The sequence below is a fragment of the Danio aesculapii genome, chromosome 10, assembly GCF_903798145.1.
Source record: "Danio aesculapii chromosome 10, fDanAes4.1, whole genome shotgun sequence".
NCBI lineage: Eukaryota > Metazoa > Chordata > Actinopteri > Cypriniformes > Danionidae > Danio > Danio aesculapii.
This window is the reverse complement of record NC_079444.1, coordinates 33420238-33446917: the sequence shown is the minus strand read 5'-3', so window position 1 is coordinate 33446917 and position 26680 is coordinate 33420238. Positions and strand designations below refer to the sequence as shown.

At 35.6% G+C, this 26680-nt stretch overlaps 2 protein-coding genes across 3 annotated transcripts in view; one reads left to right on the top strand and one right to left on the bottom strand.

Moving 5' to 3' along the window:
• The first annotated feature begins 90 nt into the window (after nt 1-90).
• il2rga (interleukin 2 receptor, gamma a) lies at nt 91-19552 on the top strand. 2 transcript variants are annotated; one of them, XM_056467188.1, is made up of 8 exons: nt 91-208; nt 3436-3517; nt 3594-3766; nt 3856-3992; nt 7023-7188; nt 11803-11902; nt 12753-12849; nt 16212-19552. In XM_056467188.1, exons 1-8 carry the CDS (start codon nt 142-144, stop codon nt 16455-16457), a joined length of 1068 nt encoding a protein of 355 aa, XP_056323163.1. In that variant the 5' UTR covers nt 91-141; the 3' UTR covers nt 16458-19552. The 2 variants fall into 2 exon arrangements, with proteins under 2 accessions (XP_056323163.1, XP_056323162.1); XM_056467187.1 differs by having other exon boundaries at nt 11791-11902.
• Nucleotides 19553-20621: 1069 nt separating this feature from the next.
• The window catches only part of LOC130235992 (ryanodine receptor 1-like), a 113935-nt gene continuing 107876 nt past the window's right edge, over nt 20622-26680 (bottom strand). Inside the window, 6 exon segments of the mRNA XM_056466523.1 lie at nt 20622-21029; nt 21673-21724; nt 21813-21913; nt 22006-22070; nt 24032-24188; nt 26520-26654. Coding sequence (XP_056322498.1) covers nt 20934-21029; nt 21673-21724; nt 21813-21913; nt 22006-22070; nt 24032-24188; nt 26520-26654 — 606 coding nt within the window. The 3' untranslated portion in view covers nt 20622-20933.

Here is a 26680-nt window from a genome sequence, read left to right as displayed (position 1 = left end):
ACAGTGTAGAAACATGTCACTCTTTTAACGGCAGGTGACTAACAAAATGTGAACAGGAAATCTCACAGATACGTCAGCTCACAAAACGCAGATACGCAGAAACAGAAACAACAAGAAGTGCGTTATGTGACCCTGTTCAAGATGAAATTACTGTTTCTCACTCTTTTCTTTGCGAACTTTTGCACATTTTCAGCATCATCTGATCCAAGTGAGTATCATGGATTTGTCTTTTTAGAAAATCTGAATATTATTTGTATTATTTCATCTAGATTTTGATATGATCTTACACAGGGATCATGTTTCTTTCATGAAACATATTATAGTTTATATTTAAAAAGTACTAAACTGTATATGTCTATATTAAAAAAGTACTTCCTAAATAAACTAGACTAAATCGGCTGAGTTCTTCAGTCTTTTATTCATTTTTTCTCCTTTTTGTGGTTTTGTTTGCAAAGACTACGGAAGTAATGTGGTTCTACAACCGTCGAGATGAAAAAAAAAATAATGTAATGTTCAAATAATCTTAACATATACAAGTCTAAAAAGGGATTATTTCATCAGCAGAGGTGATCAATTGATAATCCTGAAGAGACTGAAGTCTTAAGTAATGTAAAATTGAGGAAATGATTTTCAGATGGCTGCTTTCCAACATGTGTCACGCAACATGAGATTACAACCTATTATGATCAATTTCTTACACAAACATTGACTAAAGTCAAAATATGTCATTTTAATTGGTATTTCGGATATTAACTGACACCATATTAAGAAGTAACACTGTTTAAAATAGTACTGTGTTTGACCGGAAATGAACATTTCCTGTATGTTAAATTTTACACCGAAATTACCATACAGATTGAGCATCCTCTGCTGACTAATAATAACCATTACACTCTGCAGAAAATGTGACTTCTACAGTATATTATGTCATTCATTAGCATATACAGTTGAGTCAAAATTATTAGCCCTCCTGTATATGTTATTAATATTTAATTTTATTAATATGCAATATTTCACAATTGATGTTTAACAGAGCAATGAAATATTCATAGTATTTCCTATAATATTTTTTTTCTGGATAAAGTTTATTTTGCTTTATTTCGGCTAGAAGAAAAGCAGTTCTTAATTTTTTAAAAACCATTTTAATGTCAATATTAATAGCCCACTTAAAGGTGCAGTAAATTTAACACCCAGTGGCTATTCTAGGTATTGCACACCTGGTTCAAAACAAACGGAAGCGAGGGATGCCAGGTTGACGACACCAACAGTAGTGTGCCTGACTGTCGAGCCTAAAGGCTGACTTAAACAGTGATCTAAATAAAAGCAGCAGCATGTGTTAGAAGAAATATTTTCCATACTAAAATGAGTTAAAATGTATATTTTATAAATGGCTCCAAGCAGCTAAACAACAGAATAAACTGACAATGATTGCCTCATGTAAACCCCATGCGCTTTAGTCAATGCTAAACGCCAATAATGTGAGTTTGAATGCCATTTTACATGACATTTATTGCCATCCTACTGAAGCAGCAGCAGATAGTTCACCTCAGATCTTGAAAATAAAATAAACTGTTTGAAATTGAACTTTAGATCTGTGTATCAGTGCAAACCAACACATATCAGTGATTCAGCATCTACATTTAATAATGTTAAAGAGGGTTAATATGTATTAATTCGATTATAAACCTCACCATTTCGTTGGAGTGCAGTGAGTGCACTATTCTGTGCTTCTGAATGGCTGTATTTAATTTTCTGTCGTCTTTCGTCTGGTGCAAACAGCCAAATTGCTTGTCACTGCAAATCTCTTCAAGTAGCTTGTTTTTAGGACACAGGATTACAATTTAACCTGCTCACTTAATGTTTACATTCCTAATATTTATATTATTTGCTAATTAATAACCACCTCATGTGGAACTCTGAATCTGCGTCTCATTTTGGAGTCTGCTACTGTCCACCAGAGGTCGCATTTTGGTCACGGATGCCTGCTTTGAGAGCCTTCCTGACTAAAATAACGAAATATGCAGTTTTCCACCAAGGCAACACGGGGTGCTGAAATATAATTGGCTAAACTGGCATTAAGTGGGTTAAATGACCAAAACAAAGACAGACGTTCTGACACGTAACGCACATTTTCAAAGCAGAATATCTGACTTTAGCACTGTTTTTCAGATAAACAAGTATGTTCACTTAGTAAAGTTTTATAAACTAATTTTGAGAGGAGCACATGATATGATTGATCATGCCTGGCTTCCCATCCGTAATCAGCAATAATCCAATCAGACTGATCCAAGTTTGCATTACATACTTTACTAAAAACTTTTAATTAATAATTACCCCCCCCAAACTTATATTATTATTAATTAATATTATTATAATATAATTATTATTCTAAATAAATAACAGAAAACAATTCTAAATCTAACTGAAAAACAATGTAAAGACAAAACTGGAGAGACATGGAAAGAAATATTTTATTATATTTATTTATACAATAAATATATTTATATAATATTATAACAATTCTATAAAATACAAATATATATATATATGGTTTATAGAATTATCCTTTCATCTTCGACCCTATTTAAGTCTTACCTCCCTGACTCTATCCCTCCTTTCTGCTTCATAGCCATGCTTAGACAAAATAAGATTATCATCATGTTTAATAAACCTCAGTTTGTCAACTTGCAAAACAGACTTAGTGACGACACCTCGTGTCATAAAAGTAACATAAAACGCTGTTACTCACAGTTTTCACAGCGCATGAGCGGCGTGTATTGTATTGGTGTGCATGTAAAGAACCGGGATTTACCGGGAGCAGCAGCAGCTTGTGTGAGATGCGCGGGAATGGTTTTCTGCGCACATTCGCCAGATTGCTTTCACCAGCCTTGTTTCGGTCACACACAAAGAGTAACAAACTTGCTCATGCAAAAGACGCCAAATGTGAACAGCCCCTAATTCTGGGATTACCACTCTAAATTAATACATTTGCATAAAATAAATCTCAAAGCTTACTGGGGCACAGATAATTTTTACTGGGGCATGTTTAATTAATTTATTTTTTTGCATCGTCTCCCCGTGCCGCCCCCAGTAAGATGCCACCCTCTGTGATTGCCTATATTGCCCATGCCTAAATCCACCACTGACCCTAACTTGCCTAATTAAGTCTTTATATGTCACTTTAAGCCGAGTGTCTTGAAAAATATCTAGCACAATATTATGAACTGCCATCATGGCAAAGATGAAATCAATCAGTTATTAAAACTATTTTGTTCAGAAAAATCTTTTTACCATTAAACATGAATTGGGGGGGAAACATACAGGAGGGCTAATAAACCTGATTTCAACTGTTCCACCTCAGGAATTGCAAAAGTAGAACAATTTAAAGTACCCCAGTATAATATTTACTAGACCGTTTCTCTCATCTTTATCCAGAAATAAACTGCCTTATCATAAATCTGGACTATGTGAACTGCACATGGAGCGAACATCAGTACAATTACAGTCTCAAGGGCGGGTATGTATCAACGAAACAAGAATGATTTTTGAAAATCAAATTGGGGAACTTACTATTGATGTGTGATTTCTCTTAGGTTTTCACATGATGACATCGTACACTGTCCTAAATATGAGACAGCAAACGGTGTTAATGTGGCCTGCATGCTCCCCTACAAAAGAGTACAACGGTTTAATAAATTTACAACAAGCCTGTACCGTGACGATGGCAGTTTGGTGACGGAACAGGAACATGATCTTAAAGCATATGGTATGAGAAGCCATTCGTTTTTTGTTTTCCCAAGATTTGATATTAATGGTATTATGGATGGATTGTTATGTTACTGTGATGTTAAACAGTGAAGCTTAACCCTCCGACAAACCTGTCTGTGGTGGAGAAAAAAGATGCTGAATTGTGGCTTTACTGGAATGTTACGGAGAACGGTGCATGCACTGAGAGCGAAGTTCGTTACAGGACTGACCAGAACAATTGGAAGGTAATGAGTGTTATAAAATAAAATGCTAATTGGGTTATATTCAGGTTAAGCCGCGGTCACACTAGACTTTGAGCTTCCAAAATTCTGTCGTACGACTCTGCGAAATGGGGCGGGATTAAAAAAGATGATTGGACAATAAAAATGGCAAGTGATTGGTCCATATTTTAAATTTCTGTAAAGAGAGGTCATGTTTTGATCTTCGATTGGTCTCACGTGATGCAATTTCGCAGGTCAGTGTTCACCAAGCTTGAACTTTCCAACGTAGCGATCTTGTCGCACGAGCTTGCGTTTCTGAACTGTTGTATTTGCATGTCTATGAATGGAAGTCTATGGGGCGAAAAGTGCAGTGTGACCGCAGCTTTACTGAGGATTTGATCCAAGAGCGAGACGTTAATACACTGTAAAAAGCGATTATTCATTCATTTTCCTTGTGCTTAGTCCGTTATCTATCATGGGCCATCACAGCGGAATGAACCACCAATATTTCCAGCATATGATTTTACACAGCGGATGCCCTTCCAGTCGCAAAACAGTACTGGGAAACATCCATACACTCTCACACACACTCATACACTATAACCAATTTATTTTATTCAATTCATCTATAGCACATGTCCTAGGACTGTGGGGGAAACCGGAGCACCCGGAGGAAACCCACACCAACACGGGGAGAACGTGCACACTGCACACAGAAATGCCAACTGATCCAGCCGAGGCTCGAACTAGCATCCTTCTTGCTGTGAGGCAACAGTGCTAACCACCGAGCCACATTGCCGCCCATTAAAAGCGATTAGTTGACTTTATTTTAAAAAAGTATGGCGATTGTTTTTGATCTTTGACAAGTGATGCGTTACACATTAGTGGCTTGCTGGAGGTCATTTTGCCTGGCTCCTAGTAGCGCCTCAATGCTTTTATCTATTCCATTTGCACAACACCATGTGAAATTGATTGTCAATCAGTGCTGCTTCCTAAGTGGGTAGTTTGATTTCACAGAAGAGTGATTGACTTAGAGTTACACTGTGTTATTTAAGTGTTCCCTTTATTATTTTTGAGCAGTGTACAGTGCATCCAGAAATTATTCATAGCGCTTCACTTTTTCCACATTTTCTTATGTTACAGCACTTATTCCAAAATGGATTAAATTCATTTATTTCCTCAAAACTCTACACACAATACCCCATAATGACAATGTGAAAAAAGATTTTTTAATATTGTTGCAAATTTATTAAAAATAAAAAACCTGAAAAATCACATGTGCGGAAGTATTCACCGTGATGCTCTAAATTGAGCTCAGGTACATTCTGTTTCCACTGATAATTCTTGAGAAGTTTCAGCAGCTTAATTGGAGTTCACCTGTGGTAAATTCAGTTGATTGGACATGATTTGAAAAGGCATTCACCTGTCTATATAAGGTTCCAGGGTTGACAGTGCATGTCAAAGCACAAACTAAGTATGAAGACAAAGGAATTGTCTGTAGATCTCCTAGACAGAATTGTCTCGAGGCACAAGGCTGGGGAAGGTTACAGATAAATTTCTGCTGCTCTGAAAGTTCCAATGAGCACAGTGGCCTCCATCATACATCAGTGAAGATGTTTGGAACCACCAGGACTGTTCCTAGAACTGACCGGCCATCTAAGCTAAGTGATCGGGGAGAAGGGCCTTAGTCCTTAGGGAAGTAATCAATAACCCGATAGTCACTCTGTCTGAGCTCCAGTGTTCTTCTGTGGAGAGAGGAGAACCTTACAGAAGGACAACCATCTGTGCAGCAATCCACCAATCAGGCCTTTATGGTGGAGTGGTCAGACGGAAGCCACTCTCTACCTGGAATTTGCCAAAAGGCATCTGAAGGTGTCTCAGACTATAAGAAACTAAATTCTCTGGTCTGACGAGACTAAAATTGAACTCTTTGGAGTGAATGCCAGGCGTTACGTTTGGAGAAAACCAGGCACCATTCATCAGCAGGCTAATACCATCCCTACAGTGAAGCATGGTGGTGGCAGCATCATGCTGTGGGGATGTTTTTCAGCAGCAGGAACTGCAAGACTAGTCGGGATAGAGGGAAAGATGAATAAAGCAATGTACAGAGACATCCTGAATGAAAACCTGCTTCAGAGTGCTCTTGACCTCAGACTAGGGCAACTGTTCATCTTCCAGCAGGACAGAACCCAAAGCACATCGCCAAAATATCAATGGAGTGGCTTCACAACAACTCGGTGAATGTCCTTGAGTGGCCCAGCCAGAGCCCAGACCTAAATCCTATTGAACATCTCTGGAGAGATCTGAAAATGGCTGTACACTGTCGCTTCCCATCTAACCTGATAGAGCTTGAGAGGTACTCCAAAGTAGAATGGGTAAAAATTCCAAATGAAAGGTGTGCCAAGCTTGTGGCATCATATTCAAAAAGACTTGAGGCTGTAATTGCTTCCAAATGTGCATCAACAAAGTATTGAGCACAGGCTTTGAATACTTACGCACATGTGATATTTCAGGTTTTTTATTTTTAATAAATTTGCATTGTCATTATGGGGAATTGTGTGTAGAAGTTTGAGGAAACAAATGAATTGAATCCATTTTGGAATAAGGCTGTAACATAAAAAATTGTGGAAAAAGTGAATCGCTATATATATTTTCCGGATGCACTGTATATATACACTCACTAGACTTGAAAAAAATGTTCAGACATCACTTAGCAGTTTTTGTATCTGAACTCCTCATGTATAATCTTATATTAGTGATGTCTTAGTAAGCTTACGGCTTGTACAATTTTCCTTATACAACAAAATTATGTATAGTTATAGTTATACTTATCAAACCATGTAAGACTCTATGTTTACCAGACCATGTAAGTTGTCGCCACCTATTGGTTTAACAATGTAACATCCAACAAACAAAGTGATAAACAAATGGCAGAAAGTCTCAGTACTCGTCTTAACTTCTAGTTGTATAAATAGTTTTTTTTAATGTATCTCACCTTATAATCATCTGACAACTGAAGACAAACAAAATGATTTCCACCTCCTCTGATCCTAGGACACCACTCCAGGCACCAGGACCACATACAGTTTGCCTTTTCCTTCAAACAAACAGTACGAGTTTCAGGTCAGGGCTCGGATACCCTCATCCTGCGGCCAGTCCAAATTCTGGAGCGAGTGGAGCGAGTCTGTGACAAGGGGAACTGTGAAAACCAACGACACAGGTACTGACGAGTTATCACATCGGTAACACTTTAGAATAAAGGTCCATTAGGTAATGTATTTACTAACATGAACAATTTGTAATACATTTATTAAGGTATTTATTCAACTTTGTTAATGTTAGTCAATGTTATTTACATGAAATAATGTTAGTTCATGTTAACTCATTAGAGAGGCCCTATTATGGGTTTTTGTAAATGACCTTCTATGCAGTGTGCAACACAGCTCTAAGTAAATGAAATCACCCATCTGAGGGTTAAATCTGAACGTGCACTTGTTTAAAAATATAGATTTTTTATAAAAAATTAAATGAGTAAATGTTTAAATGATTCATCGTTGCTCTGGATCTTTTGCCTGTTCGTATTGACGTCAACACGAAACAATACCAAATATGAACAACTGGATCTGGTAAAACATGAACGCACCTTTCCTTCAGACACTAGTGGAATGTTAAGACACTGTTACAATGTAACCTGCTCACCTAATGTTTACATTTGTACTATTGATATTATTTGCTAATTAATAATCACCTCATGTGGAACTCTGAATCTGCGTCTTATTTCGGCTGCTACTGTCCACCGGTGGTCACATTTCAGTCACGGACACATACTTTAAAAGCCTTCCTGACTAAATGAAATAGCGGTTTTCTACAAAGGCAACCCAGCGAGCTGAAATATAATTGGCTTAACTGGGATTGGGCAGGTTAAAGAACCAAAACAAAGACGATGTTCCGGCACCACACATTTACAAAGCAGAATATCTGACTTCAGCATTCAGAACGTGCACTTGTTTAAAAATTTAGATTTTTAAAATAAAAGATTCGACATTAAATGAGTAAATGTTTCAATGATTCATCATTCGTTTGGATATTTTGCCTGTTCGTATTGACGCCAACACGAAACAATACCAAATTTGAGCTACTGGATCCGGTAAAACATGAACACGCCTTGTCCTTCAGACACTAGTGGATTGTGAGGGATTATAGGATCATTGATCATGACACGAAGATTACTATCACTGAGAGATGGCCAGACATGCGGTTGTGGGGAATAAAGGGTTTAAGTTAATTTTCACAACAACACCACAGGATAACCAACCGTGTGCTGTATTGTTCCTGTCATTTTTCTGATGATTGATACAATAACCTACCCTGCAGTACAGGATTCGCCGGAAATCTGATATTAAAGGAAGGATTAGCAAAGACTACTTATGTATGGGACTTTGTCAGTAACTATTACACAGTTTGTATGGACCAATTTCTTGTTCCTCCAGATCCTATAAGTGTTTCTCCTTCCTACACAACCTGAAGTGTGTTTAAAATGGTTGCCTGGTTTTCTGTAGTTTGCAAAATACGTTTAATTGTGTGTTGTAACTTGTAATTGCTCCGCACGGCTTGTAATCACGTATCTATTATAGATCAGTGCTTGTACTGTATCTCTCAGGTTAAATCTGTATGGGCTATTCACATTTAGTGTCCAAAACCATGTTGAAAATGTGACACGTGCTTCTTCCTTCACCAATATAAATGCATTTCTGAATTCGCGATCTGCCGTTTGCTTTTGCTATGGCCAACATCAGATGTTCCTCACACGTGGCGTGGTCAATTTTCAAAACAGTTCAGCTTTTGCCACTGTGTGGATTAATACTGAATGCGTGTCATTGTTATTACTTGGGGTTAGGTTTAAGAGTAGAGTAATATGCTGGTGTTTAACTGCATTGCTTTAATGCACTCCAGGGTTGGGCTCACACGTTTACTCTGTGCTCTAAGTACACAGTCAACCAATCACAACAGACTGGGTCATTGGACCAATCAGCACAGATTAGTCTCACGCAAAGGAGGGATTTGGGAACAAATGAATCATTGAATGATTCATATGGGAGTCGCTGGGATAACTAGGTAAAAATAAATGCATATTATAAGACAAGGAAAGTGTTTTTTGACCTTGCATATCAGCCTGTTGTTAAAGACCACCAAACCATGACCTTTTATAATGCATAATAAGAGCTCTTAAATGTTAACAAGCACAACTTTGGATTTCAATAATGCATTAGTTAATGTTGAACTATGATTAATAAATGCTTTACAAGATTATTCATGCTTAGTGTTAGTAAATACATTAACTAATGGACCTTTATTCTAAAGTGTTACCACCACATCTTATCAGTATTACAAGTCTCTTTTCTACATAGCATGTTGGAAATAAAAGAGGTGCAGACATACAGAGTCACTCACGCAAAAGTAGTATGTGACAGTAATGCTAATAATACACAGGGAAACTGATTGAGCAACTTTGTCAGGCATTATTGACGAATGATGTTGCTCGGCTGCTTTCCTATTGAGAATGGGCAATAATATTGTATCTGTATTTCATTGCCCTAATTAGTTGCCCTGTATCTCACCTGGTTGACCATTGAGGACATCATTTCCCAAAGCTGCCCAGCAACATTGTTCAAAAAGTTGCCCTTTATATCGTCAACATTAGAGCAGCCAATCAGAGCATTGCATTCTGTCCAGACACACATGCTCTGAATGTTCTTTATTGACTTTTTAACATTTAAAATTATGTATTAACACACACACAAATACATGTAACAAAATTATTAGGCTTCCTGTGAAATTTTCATTCTTTTAAAAAAAATTATAAAGTTTTATTTAATAGTTATTTCTAAACATAATAGTTTTGTCTGCGTCACGATGACATTACATAATATTTCACTAGTTATTTTGCAAGGTACAGTTATTTGGCTTAAAGTGTCATTTAAAGTCTTGGCTAGGAAAGGCAAGGCAAGGCAAGGCAAGGCAAGTTTATTTATATAGCACATTTCATAGCACAGTGGTAATTCAAAGTACTTTACATAAACAGGAATAAAAGAGACAAGTTTAATAAAATAAAAACAAATAATAACCGTGATTAAAACAGATTAAAATGTGTTCAACGGGTTATAAAAGAATGGGAAAAAAGACATAATAGTGCGATCTGTACGATCTGTGAGACGTAGCACAGTGCTCATTTAGTAAAGGCACAGCTAAACAGATGCAGGCCTGATTTGAACATGCCTAATGTTGGAGCACATCTGATCATTTCTGAAAGCTGATTCCACCGGGGGGGGGGGGGGGGGGGGTTGTGCTTGGGTTGTCGTAGTACAGTAGCTGAAGGCCGATTCACCATGCTTTGACTGAACCCTAGGAATTTCTAGTTTATATGATCCTAAAGGTGTGAGTGATCTGTTTTCAGTGAGCATATCTGTAATTTATTGAGATCCTAGGCCATTTAGTGATTTATAGACCAGTAATAACACTTTAAAGTCTATTCTAAATGTAACTGGGAGCCATTGTAAAGACCTGAGGACAGGTGTGATGTGCTCTGATTTCCTGTTTCTGGTCAGAATTCTGGCCGCAGCGTTCTGGATGAGCTGCAACTGTCTGACTGTCTTTTTGGGAAGGCCAGTGAGGAGGCCATTACAGTAATCCACCCTGCTGCTGATAAAAGCATGAACAAGTCTTCACTGAAAATAAAGCATTTAATTCTTGCAGTGTTTTTGAGATGATAGTATGCTGATTTAGTTACTGCTTTGACATGACTACTGAAACTCAGATCTGACTCCAGAGTCACACCAAGATTCTTGACCTTATTTTTTGTTGTTTGACCCTTGGAGCCAAGGTACGCATTCACCTTGAGAACCTCATCTCTGTTCCCAAACGCAATGACTTCAGTTTTCTCTTTGTTTAACTGAGGAAAGTTTTGGCACATCCAACTGTTAATTTCATCAATGCATTGGCAGAGGGTGTCAATAGGGCTGTAATCATTAGGGAGTAGGGTTAAGTAGATCTGAGTGTCATCAGCATAGCTGTGGTAGGAGATTTGGTTCTTTCTCAGTATTTGGCTCAGAGGGAGCATATAAAGGTTGAACCTTGCCAGAATTTAACCTTGTGAGACTCCACGTGTCATGGGTGTCCACCTCGACTAGGTTAATTTGGTTAGATTAGATTAGATTCAACTTTATTGTCATTACACATGTACAAGTACAAAGCTAACTAGGCAATTTATATCAATTTAAATTAATTAGGCAAGTCAGTGTATGACAGTGGTTTGTTCCTAATATAATTTTTTAATTACTTAAATAAAAATAAAAAACTTTTATTCCAGACAAATTAAAATAAATATAATGTTTTTTAACAAGCAAAAATATTATAGGAAATACTGTTAAGTGTTAACATTTCCTTGCTCAGTTAAACGTCACTTGTAAAATATTTGTAAAGAATTAAAATTTCACAGGAGGGCTAATAAATTTGTTTTATACCATGTACATAAAAACTTTCAACGCAGGTACAGAAATCTCAAATTTGACTAAAAACATCTTAATTTTAATTCCAAAATTGATCAAAAGTTATACATCTATGAGGGAGATTATGATGAACTAATACTTTAAGGGCACTGGGGTTTGGCATTTTTCAGATCTGGCATATTTCTGCAGACTTGCCAAGCACAGGGTTTTGCTGTCAGTTATAGAAGCAATATCTTTTCTTAAGTGTACTAAAGCTGTGAAATACATGAATATGTTTGGAGAGATTTGTGATTAAAAGAAGGGATTTTTCATAACAGTTCTTTTGCCAGAGAGTTTGGGTTCCATGTCTGTGACATCACTGGTGTTGTATGCAGTGGGAGCAACAATCCTACTCGTCATACTCTCCTGCCTGCTCGTCCACAGCGAGAGGTTTGAATCAATTTTTTGTGTGGTTTAATTCTTAAACATATACACTTCCTGTCAGAAGTTTGGGGTCAATAAGATTTTTGAATGTTTTAAAATAAGCTAATCCTGCTCACCAAGGCTGCATTTATTTAATCAAAAATACAGTACAAGTTATTGCACTATATAATAATTGTTCAAAAGTAGTTTATAGTTTATTTAATAATTTATTCCAGTGATTTTTAAGATGATTTTTCAGCTTCATTACTCCAGTGTTCAGTCACATGATCCTTCAGAAATCACTCTAGTATTCATTCATTCATTCATTTATTTTCTTTTCGGCTTAGTCCCTTTATTAATTCGGGGTCGCCACAGCGGAATGAACCGCCAATTTATCCAGCACATGTTTTACACAGCTGATGCCGTTCTAGCTGCAACCCATCTCTGGGAAACATCCATTCACACTCATTCACACACATACACTACGGACAATTTTAGCCTACTCAATTCACCTGTACCGCATGTCTTTGGACTGTGGGGGAAACCGGAGCACCTGAAGGAAACCCACAAAAACGCAGGGAGAACATGCAAACTCCACACAGAAATGCCTACTTATTATTAATATTATTATCAATGGTAATTGTAATAAAAGCAATAATGACTGGAGTAATAATTTCATTTGAAAATACATAAAATAAGAAAGCAGACATTTAAAATTTCAATAAATATTTAACAATTCCTTTTACATTTAATAAATGCTGCCTTGATAAACAGAATAATTTTCTTAAAAAAAAAAACCATAAAAAAAAACTTTTGACCAGTAGTGTATATTAGCTAAATAATTATTCCCTCTAACCAAATGTTCAACATTCCCTAGGTTGAGAATAATTCTAATACCAGTGGTACCAAATGCAGGACGGAATGTAAGCAATTATCTCGCGGCCCTTTTTGACAACTATGACGGCAATGTTGAAGTAAGTAGCATTTCTTTCTCAGTCAGACTATCTCTGAATATAAGCCCATTTTTTTTTTTTATATATATATTTTTCCTGGCTGAAAATATATAGGAAATATATGTTGTATCTGTGTTAAATATATTTTTGAAATTGAAAATATATTTCATTTTAACCAAAATATCTTTCTAAATATATTTTAGGGTGAAGAAATACATTTCTAACCTTACAGTAAAATGAGTATGGAGATCAAAGTTTCCAAAATGCATTTAATAATTATAATTAAAATAATAATAATAATAGTAGTAATAATAATAATAATAATAACAACAACAACAGTAACAGATATGCATCAGCATAATTATAAATACTTTATTTTAAGTATGATGATTGATTGATGTGCAAATAAAGATGTTCTTAATGTGAGAGATGGGCAGTATAATACATATTTTAAATTGAAAATAGTTGTTTGTAATTTGATGGGGTTTAAGAAGATGGGTTAATATTTTGTCTCAAAATACTTCAGTGTCTTGTATTTTTGTATTTTTAAAATACAGTAAAATACATTGTCAGAAGTCTACATGATGACATCATAAAATGCAGCCTCAGATTGATGCTTTCTCAGTTATTTGCCTTAGCCTGAGGTCATAACTAGGCCCACACGGAATCTGTGTGCGCAGAATTCCGCAGATTTTTAGCCCATCATTAATTCTGTTTATTTTCTTGAGTAAATGTGTGTAAATTTATATTTCTTCAGTTTTTAAATAAATTACAGTAATATTATTGACTAATATGAAAATGTTCATCTTATTTATGTACAATGCAGTTTGTACAGTAATATTTTCTGTCTTTTAGTAGAGATATTATTTGAGAGATTGCTTTGTTTACCAAATAAAGTGAATCTAAATGGATTTGCATTTTAAACATTAAATAAAAGTTAAAAAGATCATATTTTCATTTCACATATTAAGGTTTTCGTTATGAGACTTTGTAAGTGGAAAAACTGAACCCTTCACTAGAGAGAAAACAGTTAAACAGAGCATCTACAGCGCGAGAATGAAAGATGAGCCTCCTCATTATTTACTTATACTTTCACTCTTGTGGATAATGAAACGTGTTGTACGCACACACATCTATTAGCCTATACATATTTCATTTTGTTTAAGCGCAAAGATTTGTTTCAAAACTATTTCTAAATTTAGTTCTAATTTCCAGCAAACGAATAAATGAACAATAATATAACCAAGTGTGTTAAAAAACTGAGTTATATCCAAATACACATGCTATGGGATCAGGGATCCTGATAAATAAATATAAATAAATATACCCATATGGTAATAGACCCATATGGTCTAAAACCTGACAGGTGGGCAAATCTAAGCTTGTTTTTATCTTTTTATCAAAACAAATATAAATATGCATATAATAAATAATACTATTAATATTAATAATGTTATACAAAAGCAAATTGTTATGAATAAGCTGAAAAAGCCCCCTTTGATTAAGAAGGCATGAAAGTATGTTTTTTTATATTAATGTAGTCTAGAAAATAATTTTTGTAATATTTTAATTCTTTAATTCTTTTTTATTTGTAAAGATATTTGCGTATTGCAGTACATCCTGTGTGTATTAAGCAATGTGTAAGCGAGGCGCACAACTAACGCGCTCTGCGCTAGACAATAGACCAGCTTTGATCTGGTCTATTGAACAGTCTATTTTAGTTCTTCAAAATAGCAACGCACCAGCAATGTGCCTCAACACGCCTCCTTTTTTTAGATCAGAACACCTATGGATGCACATATGAGTGCAAATGCATTTGCTATTTAAACAGCGTGACACAAAATGTCAAAACGACTCTTGCGCCAAGCTGAAACTAGCAAACAACAATTGCATCGCGTCTTGTGCCGGGTGTATGATAGGGACCATAGAAAGGGTATATGCAATTAAGTTTCTTGGTGTTGTATTGGATCATAAAATTAGTTGGAAACCGCAAATAAATAACGTGATATCAAAATTAGTAAAAAACTGTAGCAATAGTGTATAAAGCAGATTTATCCTGGACAATAAATCAATGTACGTACTATATAACACACTTATGTTGCCATATATGAGTTATTGTGTTGAAATTTGGGGGAATACATATAAATCTAACTTAAAATCCGTATGTACAATGCAGAAAAAAATAATTAGAATCATAGAAAATATGAGGTATTTGGAGCATACAAATCCTTTATTTCCTAAATTGAAGATACTTAAGTTCAGTGATTTGGTTAAATTTAAAACGGCACAGTTTATGTTTAAAGCTAGGAATAAATTACTTCCGAAATGCATACAAAAGTTTGTTGAGGAAAGACAAGAGGGATATAATCTGAGAGAAGAACAAAATATTGAAGCTTGAAAAAAGGACAACTTTAAAAAGTTTGTGTACGTCTGCATGTGGTGTGAAACTATAGAACAGTCTAGAACAGATTCTCAAACAATGTCAGGATAATAACCAATTTAAACAGTTGTATAAATATATATTATTGAAGGAATATAATGATAAAGGTGATTGAAAAAGGATCAAATGAGTAAGGTATGATGACATTTTAATTAATGGCTATTTGCAGTGCTATGTATTTGTTTGGGGGTCTATGTTATAAAATGTAAATGTACGAATAGAATCAAACATATATGTCAAAGATGCCAAAAGGATAAAATATGTCTTGTGTGAAAAGAAGATTAAAGTAAAAGAAGAAATAAGTTAAAGTAATAGACGAATGATATATGTGGAAATGGGGTGGAAAATAATAAGCTTGTGCCTCATCCCGCTCCATTTTCGACCATGTTGAGATGTATTTTTTGTTAAAGATATTTTATGTATGATATTTCTATTCGAAAATAAATCAAATCAAATCAAACCTAATGTATTTTTGCTCTGTTTAATGTCACAAGTGAAAGTATTTTCTTGCATAGAAATATATGAAGTGTAAATAATATATAATTGATATTTTTGGCCCATTGTTTTGTATCTTTGAAATATATTAGAACAAATTTAGGTAACACTTTATTTTGATGGTCCATTTGAGTATTAGTAGACTGTCTGCTTAATATCTATTGATACTGCTCCTTCAACAGACATTTCACTGACTATTTTGCATAAACTTTTAAACTTTGGAACTTAGAAACTTTGCAGGTACATGTCAACATACACTAACCCTAACCCCAACCTAACAGTGTACTTATAATCTAATGAGAATTAGTTGGCATGTGGATGCAATGTAACTTAAATTCAACAAAAGGACCATTAAAATAAAGTGTGACCCAAATTGATTTATTTTTTACCATATGTGATCCTTCATAGCGGGGAACATAAGCATCTTTTTGTATTTAATTCCCTACAGAAATGGCTGTCCATGCCTAAAGATCTGGAGAATGGTTTTAAACCCAATTTCACAGAGCGCGCCTGCCCTGTTCGTGAGTACAGGATCATGTCCCAGTCCACCAGTGATAGTGAAAGCATCCTCTCTAACCCAACAGACGTATCATCTGATTACCAAAGCATGCACAGATATTCATCATCCTCCACCATACCCGGATCTGCTGAACCCCTGCAAACCCAGAATACATCTCAAGACAATCCAGTCTAGTCCAGTCAGTTTTAGCTGTTCATTTACATGAGAATGGCTTTTTGGGGGTAGATTGATGAGGAAATAGTACTTCACCCATAATGCCGTATAGATTGGGGCTGCACAGCACTGGAAAAGTCTAACATTGTAATTTTTTAATTTTATTTTGCGATATATATATATTTGACTATATATAGTGATATAAATACAATTTCACCAAATAACTTGAATATCTCTATTTGGAAAGAATTTATAATGTTAGATGGATTGGGATGAAGCTTAACAGTATTCATGTACAGTAACTGAATGATAATGATAAAGATAATTCAGTAAATGTAATCATTGTAAAAGTCACAAATGCTACAATTTATTATGCCTGAATGCTTTTAGGGTCATTACACATTCACAGCCATCGAAAACACATACAAATGATGAATTATAAAACAAACTCAACATTGCATATGCCTGTGATGTGACTATTGCGAATGATCAGATTACGATATCGATGCTGAAACGATATATTGTGCAGGCCTAGCACAGATTATTCCAGCAATGAGAGAATCGCAAATGTAAAGTATACCAAATACATATTTAGCTCCACCCAGTCCTATGATGCACTGTAAATGATAGGAATACATGGAGTGTTGGCATTTTCGTAGTAAATGGGCATCGTTTTTACAGTATTATTATCTCCAACATTTTTCAAAAACAGACGGAAAATATTTTTAGTACATTGTTGTTGTGTATTGCTTAAAATTGTGAGTTCAGTAATAACCATTTCAGAGAAAAATAGTTTCAAAATCACAACACTGATTTCAGAATAAGTTAAAGAGGCTCTGTGCATGTTATGCAATGATGAATTCCTGTTAAAATCTCATCTCGAACATCAAAAGATAAAATACAGGGTATCTGGAGGGTCTTAAAAAGTCTTAAATCTCAAAAGCTAAATGTTAGGCCTTAAAAAGTCTTAAATGTACTGAAATGTTGTGTTGTAGGTCTTAACTGTTTTTTAACAGGTCTTAATTTTCCTTTGTTTATGTATAGCTACCCAATCTGGCCATTACCACCCTTACAATCACCATCTTAATAAAACTTGATTTTTTTATTTAAAAATAGCATTTAATAACTTTCCTCACAGTAACATTTGTTTAAAAGTTCTCCATTTATTTACTGCTGAGGATACTGACCTGACCTATATTTTTTATTATTAAATTTTTTTTATTGTAGTAATTCAAAGCTATATTTTGTTAAATTCTTGGTCAGGGTTATAGGGTTTGTAAATTGATATATTTGAAAATTAATAAAAAACAATTCAAACAAAATTATTATTTTTGTATTGTTAAATTTATTAGATTTTAATCATTTTTTAATGGGGCAAGTGAAAATATTTTCTAACTGGGATATTTGAAAAAAAATCCTTAGCATTTAGCTGTGTATAAGTCTAAAATTTCATTCAAATGGTCTTAAAATGTCTTAAAAAGACTTAAATTTAACTTGCAGAAACCCTGAAAATAGCTCAGTTAGGGTTGATATGCACATGGCAATATAGTGTCTGCTATTTTAATGAATTTAAGAAGCTGCATTGTAATCAAGTTCATCCAAGCACTTTTAATAACATTGTCTTTTTGCCTGTTTTGATTGTTTGCTCCTATTCAGTTTTCTATATTTGTTTATGGAGTTATTTTTCTGTTTTCCATAGTATTGTAGGTAGAATTTACTTACCAAAAGTTTTTTAGGCACAGAGTGTTTGTCATATACACTCACCGGCCACTTTATTAGGTACAACTGTCCAACTGCTCATTAATGCAAATTTCTAATCAGCCAATTAATTGTATGGCAACAACTCACTGCATTTAGGCATGTAGACATGGTCAAGACGATCTGCTGCAGTTCAAACAGAGCATCAGAACGAGGAAGAAAGGTGATTTAAGTGACTTTGAACGTGGCATGGTTGTTGGTGCCAGACGGGCTGGTCTGAGTATTTCAGAAACTGCTGATCTATTAGGATTTTCACGCACAACCATCTCTAGGGTTTACAGAGAATGGTCCAAAAAAAAGAAAATATCCAGTTCAGTTTTGGGCGCATGTGCTTTGTTGATGCCAGAGGTCAGAGGACAATAAACAGACTGGTTTGAGCTGATAAAAAGGCAACAGTAACTCAAATAAGCACTCGTTACAACCGAGTTATGCAGAAGAGCATCTCTCAACACACAACACGTCCAACCATGAGGCAGATGGGCTACAGCAGCAGAAGACAACACTGAGAACCACTCCAGTCAGCTAAGAACAGGAAACTGAGGCTACATTTCACACAGGCTCACCAAAAATGGACCATAGAAGATTGGAAAAAACGTTGCCTGGTCTAATAAGCTTCGACATTCAGATGGTAGGGTCAGAGTTTGGCATCAACAATATGAAAGCATGGATCCATCCTGTCTTGTATCAACAGTTCAGGCTGCTGGTGGTGGTGTAATGGTGTGGGGGATATTTTCTTGGCACACTTTGGGCCCATTGGTGCCAATTGAGCAATGTGTCAATGCCACAGCCTACTTGAGTATTGTTGCTGACCATGTCCATCCCTTTATGACCACAGTGTACCCATCTTCTGATGGCTACTTCCAGCAGGATAACGCGCCATGTCATGAAGCGTGAATCGTCTCTCGTCTCAGACTGTTTTTTTTTAATATGACAATGAGTTCACTGTATTCAAATGGCCTCCACAGTCACCAGAGCTCAATCCAATGGAGCACCTTTGGGATGAGGTGGAACGGGAGATTCACATCATGGTTGTGCAGCTGACAAATCTGCAGCAACTGCGTGATGCTATCATGTCAATATAGACCAAAATCTCTGAGGAACATTTCCAGTCCCTTATTGAATCTATGCCACGAAGGATTAAGGCAGTTCTCAAGACAAAACGGGGTCCAACCCGGTATTAGTAAGGTGTACCTAATTAAGTGGCTGGTGAGGGTATGTGGTCTTTGATAACAGGTATATTTAGCAGAAAGAAGTCCATTCTGGAACATTGTGCACTCACAGGAAAAACCCATTACCCACAAACATTATTTGATTATTAACCGAGTTCTGTTCGTGATTCATGCTGCTGCCTATTTGCAATATAGTTTATATATATATATATATATATATATATATATATATATATATATATATATATATATATATATATATATATATATATATATATATATATATATAAACATTGGAAGTGGATCAAAACCTTTCAAAAATATTTTCATTGCTCTCATGTTTTACTGTAATGCCGAGTTCAGACTGCACGATTTTTATTGTCACATCACAGATGTTTTCACTCTGCATGACTATCTGGGATAGCATTTCATCGCTGCTGTGTTTACACTGCAAGATGGATCGGCGACAGGGGGTTTCACACTGCATGACTTTACAATAGGAAGAATGGCCAACAACTTTGTCTCGGTCAGCAAACTATGTCTCCCAACAAAACACATGTGAGAAGTGACATGGACACAATGCAAGATCACGTCGTATATCTTTTTTTATTACCTACATAATGAGAAAGAAGCTTTTAGTGGGGTAGAAAATGTGCTTATTTTGCTCACCTGACTTTTGAAGGGAATAATTTCTTCTTTTTCGACCCCGTTGCGGTATTGCTCAGATGACACGTCAAACCGACACAGGGGCTTCATTAGCTTTTCCTTAATTTCTTGGGTCCAAATAGGCCCTTTTAACTACTCCCCCAACCTCACGCTGTCCTGCAGATCCCCATACTAGTGGATGCTGCTCTCTTATTGGCTGTAGGTGATCGCTGATGTTATTTTCAATCAGAACACATTTTACACAGCATGATTTTGAATCGCTGACAGCTCCAGATATTTACAGTAGCATCCCAAATATCTCATGGGTGTGGGCGACTCAATGGCTATTCTTTAAGATCGTGTCTTCGATAGTTCACACTGTGTGATTGATACTCACATCAACAAGCACCGATTTGCCTGTGATTTCAGGCATTTGTCTGTGATTTTTCAAAACCTGTCAACAAGTCAAAATCAGGGCTAAAATCATGCAGTCTGAACTCGGCATAAGAGTATATGTTTGTTTGTTTGTTTTTTATATCATTGTATGATGTTTAAAGAATGTAATGCTTTTGTAAACATTAAATAAACACATTCATAAAAAGCTAATCAATAATTCATGTGCACATTTTGAATTTTATTTCATTTTTCAGAGTCCACTCTAATGTTCGATCTCATCTTAAAGTGTCAATTGCAAGAAAACATTGAATAAAATCACAGTTTCAAATTTACGTCAAAACATTTTAAACGTGTACATACTTAAAACAACCCAAAATCCTCAAAATGAATAAATAACATGCCTGTTAAATATATATAGAGCTCAAATGGTCTGGTGTTGTGCACGTCTATGGAACATTTCTGATTTTGGCACATAAATCTCATACCTGATGTGTTAGTTTAAAGCACTACGTACAAATCAAAGCCACATTTATCCAAGCTGGTCTTCATATTGCTTTCTGAAGCAGTCTCCGGCAGGGAAGAAATCCCAGCATCTCTCCTGGTACATCTTCCACACGTATGATTCCTGTCAAACACACATGTCTTAAATGTTGAAATCCATTTTGATTCATTTTCCTTCAGTCTAGCCCAGGGATGGGCAAACTCGATCCTGGAGGGCCGGTGTCCTGCATAGTTGTGCACCAACCCTAATCAAACACACCTGCTTGTAGCTTTCTAGTGATCTTGAAGACACTAATTAGGGTGTTCAGGTGTGTTTGATTAGTGTTGGAGCAAACTTCTCTAGGGACACCGGCCCTCGAGGATAGAGTTTGCCCATGCCTGGTCTAACCCCATATTTATCAGGGGTCGAAACAGCGTAATGAACCGCCAACTATTCCAGCATATGTTTTACGCAGCGGATGCCCTTCTAGCTGCATCCCAGTACTAGGAAACACCCATACACACTCATTCACACATACAGTACACTACGGTCAATTTAGTTAATCCAATCGACCTATAACGCATGTCTTTGGAATGTGAGGGAAACCGGAGCACCCGGAGGAAACCCACGTAACACGGGAAGAACTCCAGACAGAAATGGCCCAGATGGGACTCTTCTTGCTGCGAGGCGACAGTGCTAACCACTGAGCCACCGTGCCGCCAATTAAATCAATTTTCCATTTCCATTCAATTCAATTAAAATGAGGTAATGAACATATTTACAGTACCTGACCAGTGTGCTCTGTTTCATCCTTGTTGATTAAGTACATCAGGAAAAACCTGGTGAAGAGAGAAGACATCATTTATTATATATAATATATGTTTTTTTGAATACGCAAGGATTATATTACATCAGAAAAATGCTCACATGTAATTGGCCAGGTTGTGTTCTTCAAGCGTATGGGTCTCAAAGCCATGTGGGGTTGTATCAAAGTAGTCGCTCCCAATGCCACATATAAAGCATTTGGTCTGCAGAATCCATGCATAGTGCAAAATGTCACTAACTACATAAAGAGTTTTGGATTAGATTCATCTATACTCAACAGTAAAGATCTCAGTACCTCCATGTCTTCTTTTACTTGCTCTTGCTGGTCTCTCAGTTCACCAAAGGCATCAATGATCAGACCTGTGCAGCAAAACAAGCACTGAATTTAAAGGGACAGTTCACCCAAAAAAGAAAATTCTGTCATCAATTACAACATCAATTTCATCCTTCACTTTTACCAAATCTGTTTGAGTTTCTTTCCTCTGTTCACAAAAGAAGATATTTAGAAAAATGCTGGAAACCTGTAACCGTTGATTTATAAAGCATTAGTTTTTCCTACTATGGAGGTCAATGGTTACTGATTTCTAACATTATTCAAATTATCTTCTTTTGTGTTCAACAGAAAAAGGAAACTTATAAAGGTTTGGAAGCACTTGAGAGCTTGATAATAGTATCATTTTTGGATGAACTATCCCTTTAAAGGTGCAGTTTTTTCAATATTGATTGAATATGAATATGCTCATGAATATGAATATGAATATGGTGAAATTGTTGTGTGAAAAATGCACAGATAAATAGGTTGTGTTCAGTTGTCCACTGTATTTGTATGCCTTTTTGTTTTGCAATAAACATAAAAAAATCTAGAATTATATTTAACTGTTTCCAAGTATGAAGAGTTAATAAATATTGGTATTGTCAAAGATGTTCATATCTGTATCATATCTGCCCCTTATTATAAACGTCAAGTCACAAATGTCACAAAAGACCAAAAGTCATATAAATCCTTCATTCAGTACAAATCATACCTGTCAACCCTCCCGTTTTTCCCGGGATTCTCCCGTATTTTATAATTCTATCCCGCTATCATCACGTAAAGGTATTTTTATGTATTTCTGCCATATTTTCAATCTGTCTATGAAGGGTGGCAATAAACATCGAAGAGCCGATCCTCCCTATACGCAACCCATACCGCCGAACCACCAAGGGACGCCCCTTAGTCTTAAATGTGAATCTGTTTTCATTTTATTTAGGCATGAAAACATTCATTCATTTTCTTTTCGGCTTAGACCCTTTATTAATCTAGGGTCGGCACAGCGGAATGAACTGACAACTTATCCAACACAATGTTTTATGCAGCAGATGCCCTTCCAGCCGCAACCCATCACTGGGAAATATCCACACACGCTCATTCACACACATACACTACAGACAATTTAGCCTACCTAATTCACCTATACCACATGTCTTTAAACTTGTGGGGGAAACCGAAGCACCCGGAGAAAACGCACGTGAACCCATGAAAACACTTTGAAATAAATATGAAAATGGCAGAATTCCCTTCCTTTCCATTACAGGCGCCATTGCCCCTCCTATGCAATCCTCAAAACAGTCAGTTCATGTAGCGGTACGTGACTGTCAGACGTGCTCCATAGTGATAAATAGATGCTGTTTCCCAAATGGATTCTGGGTTTTGGGTGCATGTTTGAACACAAATACACAATAATAATAATGATAATAATAATAATAATAATAATAATAATAATAATAATAATAATAACAATAACAATAATAATAATAACATCTATACATCATATTGATCTTGGTGGGTTTTCTTTTAAACACAACAAATTTGGTCCTAAATAAGCATAAAAAGTTAGGAAAGCAATCAAATACTTTCATTATAGATCTGTGCAGTTTTTAAGGGATACCTCTTATTCAATGTAATAAACAAAAAATCCAAGATATTTATTCGCTGCACTTTAATTTGAGTATTTAAGTTATACAGTGAAGAAAAGGTTAATGATACTTGGTAATTTGATTAAAATAATAGCTATTAATTTTAATCAGTTTTCTAATTTATTTGCAGCTTCTAACGTATACTATTTATCCTATCCTTTGTAAATAATAATAATAAAACGTATTACGGGGGTGGGGGTCCCTTATTTTCACATCGTAGCATATTTTAGCTGAAAATGAAAAGATATTCCAAAGAATACATATATTTATTTTAAAAAATCTCATGCCCATCCAGAAGGTAAGTTTTAATGTCATTGATCTGCTAGGACTGCAATTTTGAAGGGTTGAATAAAGATCAGTCTTACCCTGAATGATGGCCAGCAGGATGACGATGACAAAAAAGAAGAAGGTGATGTCGAAGACCACCCGATAGAGTTCATACTCATCTCCAGCGGGGTCCTCAATCTCGTCTCCTATACCTCCACCAGCCCGCACACCCACATACATGTGGAACAAATAACACTGCCAAGAGAAAGACAGAGAGAAGGTTGGTTCATCCAGCAGATGTTTGATCAGAAAAAAAGAGCAGGAGAAAATAAAGTGGACGCTTATTTTTTAATCACATAATAAAAATAATTAAGCATCAATAAATAAATATGAATAAATAACATTAATGTAACTGCAACTTTTTATTTCACAACTTAGAGTTAATCTCACAGATCAAAATGTTTGTCTTGCAATTCTGCAAATGTCTGAATTTTGAGATAGAAATTCAGAACTGGGGAATATAAACTACAGATAACTCGATGACAACAATTAGATAAGCTGCAATTACATTTTTAAATTTCTTTCCTCCATGACAGAAACAAAATGTAGTGAGACAGTTTTGAGTTATAGGCTTTGAGTTATATATAACATATCAGCTTCCCTAGCTATTTCATGGCAAAAACAGATCAAATGTACAAATATTTTATAAATAACACCTTCTCTATCATAAAAAAAGTTTCTAACAATAAAAAGACATCAACAACATTTAATAATACATAAAATAAGATAAAAAAAACAACAATAATTAAACCACTTTTTAAGCTTGTATACCCTTTTAAAGGGTTCACATTTAAAAATAATTCCTTTAAAGACTCTCCGGATAAAAATCATTGTCTGATAACATTAAAAATAGGCCATTGCAAAAGTTTGTTTATTTACGTAATTATCATACTAAAATAAAAAGGAGATAGATATATTTTTATGTCATGATAAAAAAGCTTTGTTAAGACACGTTTAGATCTACTCCCACCATTAATGTATACTCTCTGCTCTGAGGTTCTAGGTTCATCTTTAGGCCTGGTCTAGCAAACAGCATAATGGCACCATCTGATTGGTCAAAAATCAACAACCTATGCATGCAGCACACAAATGCTTGGCACTTAAAATCAGGGTTTCTGCAGGTTTCATCAAGTCAAATTTAAGACCTTTAAACAAATTTAAGACCATTAGTAAATTACATTTTTTAATTATTGAATTTTAAACATATGTAGAGTTAAGAGTTTTTGAATTGTATTTTACTTGCCTCATCAAAAATGCTAATTTTGTTATTTCTATACATTTTAAATATGACAAAACAAGCAAACTGTAATTGTATACATACTTTTTTCAAGATAACTTTTCTTTTTTAAATAATTAACAAGTTTTAATAACTATAATAGAATAAATGAATAAACAACAGTCTGTCCAGGTAAGTCACCAGGTAGCTATAAATACAACTTTTAACAAATGTTATTGTAAGGAAGAAAATTAAATGTTAATTATGCAGAGTCACTGATTCGATCCAAGACCAACGACGAGATGATCCCAAGGTTTCCATATCCTGGACCAGGCCGAATCCTGAGCAGCTACTGTGATGGTCATGGAAGAGTGGAGAACATGAGACTGATTCCTGTGACGCTCCAGAGACCGACGAGTCTTCACTGAGGCCAGCTTCCAGCCTCCGCCACTGAGACTGCAGCTCTGCACAAGACGTTTGGCCAGCGGAGAAATTAAAATGGTCGTGCCCAACTGAGCCTGGTTTCTCTCAAGGTTTTTTTTCTTCACTTCTGCCATTAGTGAAGTTTTTTTCCCTCTCCGCTGTCACCACTGGCTTGCATGGTTCGGGATCTATAGAGCTGCGCATCGTTGGATTTGCCCTTCAATATTTGGACTCTCAGTAGTGATTATTAAACCACACTAAACTGAGCTAAACTGAACTGAACTTAAACACTACAAACTGAACTACACTGTTCCTATTTACTGTGACCTTTTATGTGAAGCTGCTTTGACACAATCTACATTGTATAAGCGCTATACAAATAAAGGTGAATTGAATTGAATTGAATTGAATTAATTAAACTTTTATTAACAGTTTTTTTGAGATTGAGTGTAGGTGATTGGATGTGTGTTTTTACAAAGACAAAAGGAAATTAAGACTAGTTTAAAATGATTAAAGACGCACAACCCAATATTTCAGTGAAGTTTAAGACTTTTTAAGGTCTAAAATTAATTAATTCATTAATTTTCTTCTCAGCTTTGTCCTTTTATTAATCCGGGGTCGCCACAGTGGAATGAACCGCCAAGGCCTAAAATATTATTTTAAAAATTTAAGACATGTAAGACTTTTAAAGACCTCGCAAACACCCTGTAAATTACAATTGATGATTTTGCAACTCACTGTTATATGGATATTGCATATATAACATTGCATTTAACATATTTTGCATCCCATTTTTTCTTTCTGATGGAAACCAGTTTTCACAAACCAACTCAAAAAGACATTGTTAGAAAGGAAGACTAATTTGATACTAATGTTGAGTGACCAACCGTCATCATGTCGTCACACTTCATGTCCGGCTCATCCTCATCCTCGCTCTTATTGTAGAACTTCCTGAAGAAGTTGAAGGCCACCACAGTGTAGAGGTACACAACCACAGCCAGCAAACCCACAGTCATCATCAGCTGAAACAATCCGACAGTCAACCCAT

Bases quoted from the DNA above. Each gene is read 5' to 3' on its own strand.
- il2rga (XM_056467187.1), top strand. From the start codon at position 142: ATGAAATTACTGTTTCTCACTCTTTTCTTTGCGAACTTTTGCACATTT. The intron at 3,993-7,022 runs GTAATGAGTGTT...CTCTGATCCTAG, and splicing joins CTGACCAGAACAATTGGAAG to GACACCACTCCAGGCACCAG. The intron at 11,903-12,752 runs GTTTGAATCAAT...AACATTCCCTAG, and splicing joins CTGCTCGTCCACAGCGAGAG to GTTGAGAATAATTCTAATAC.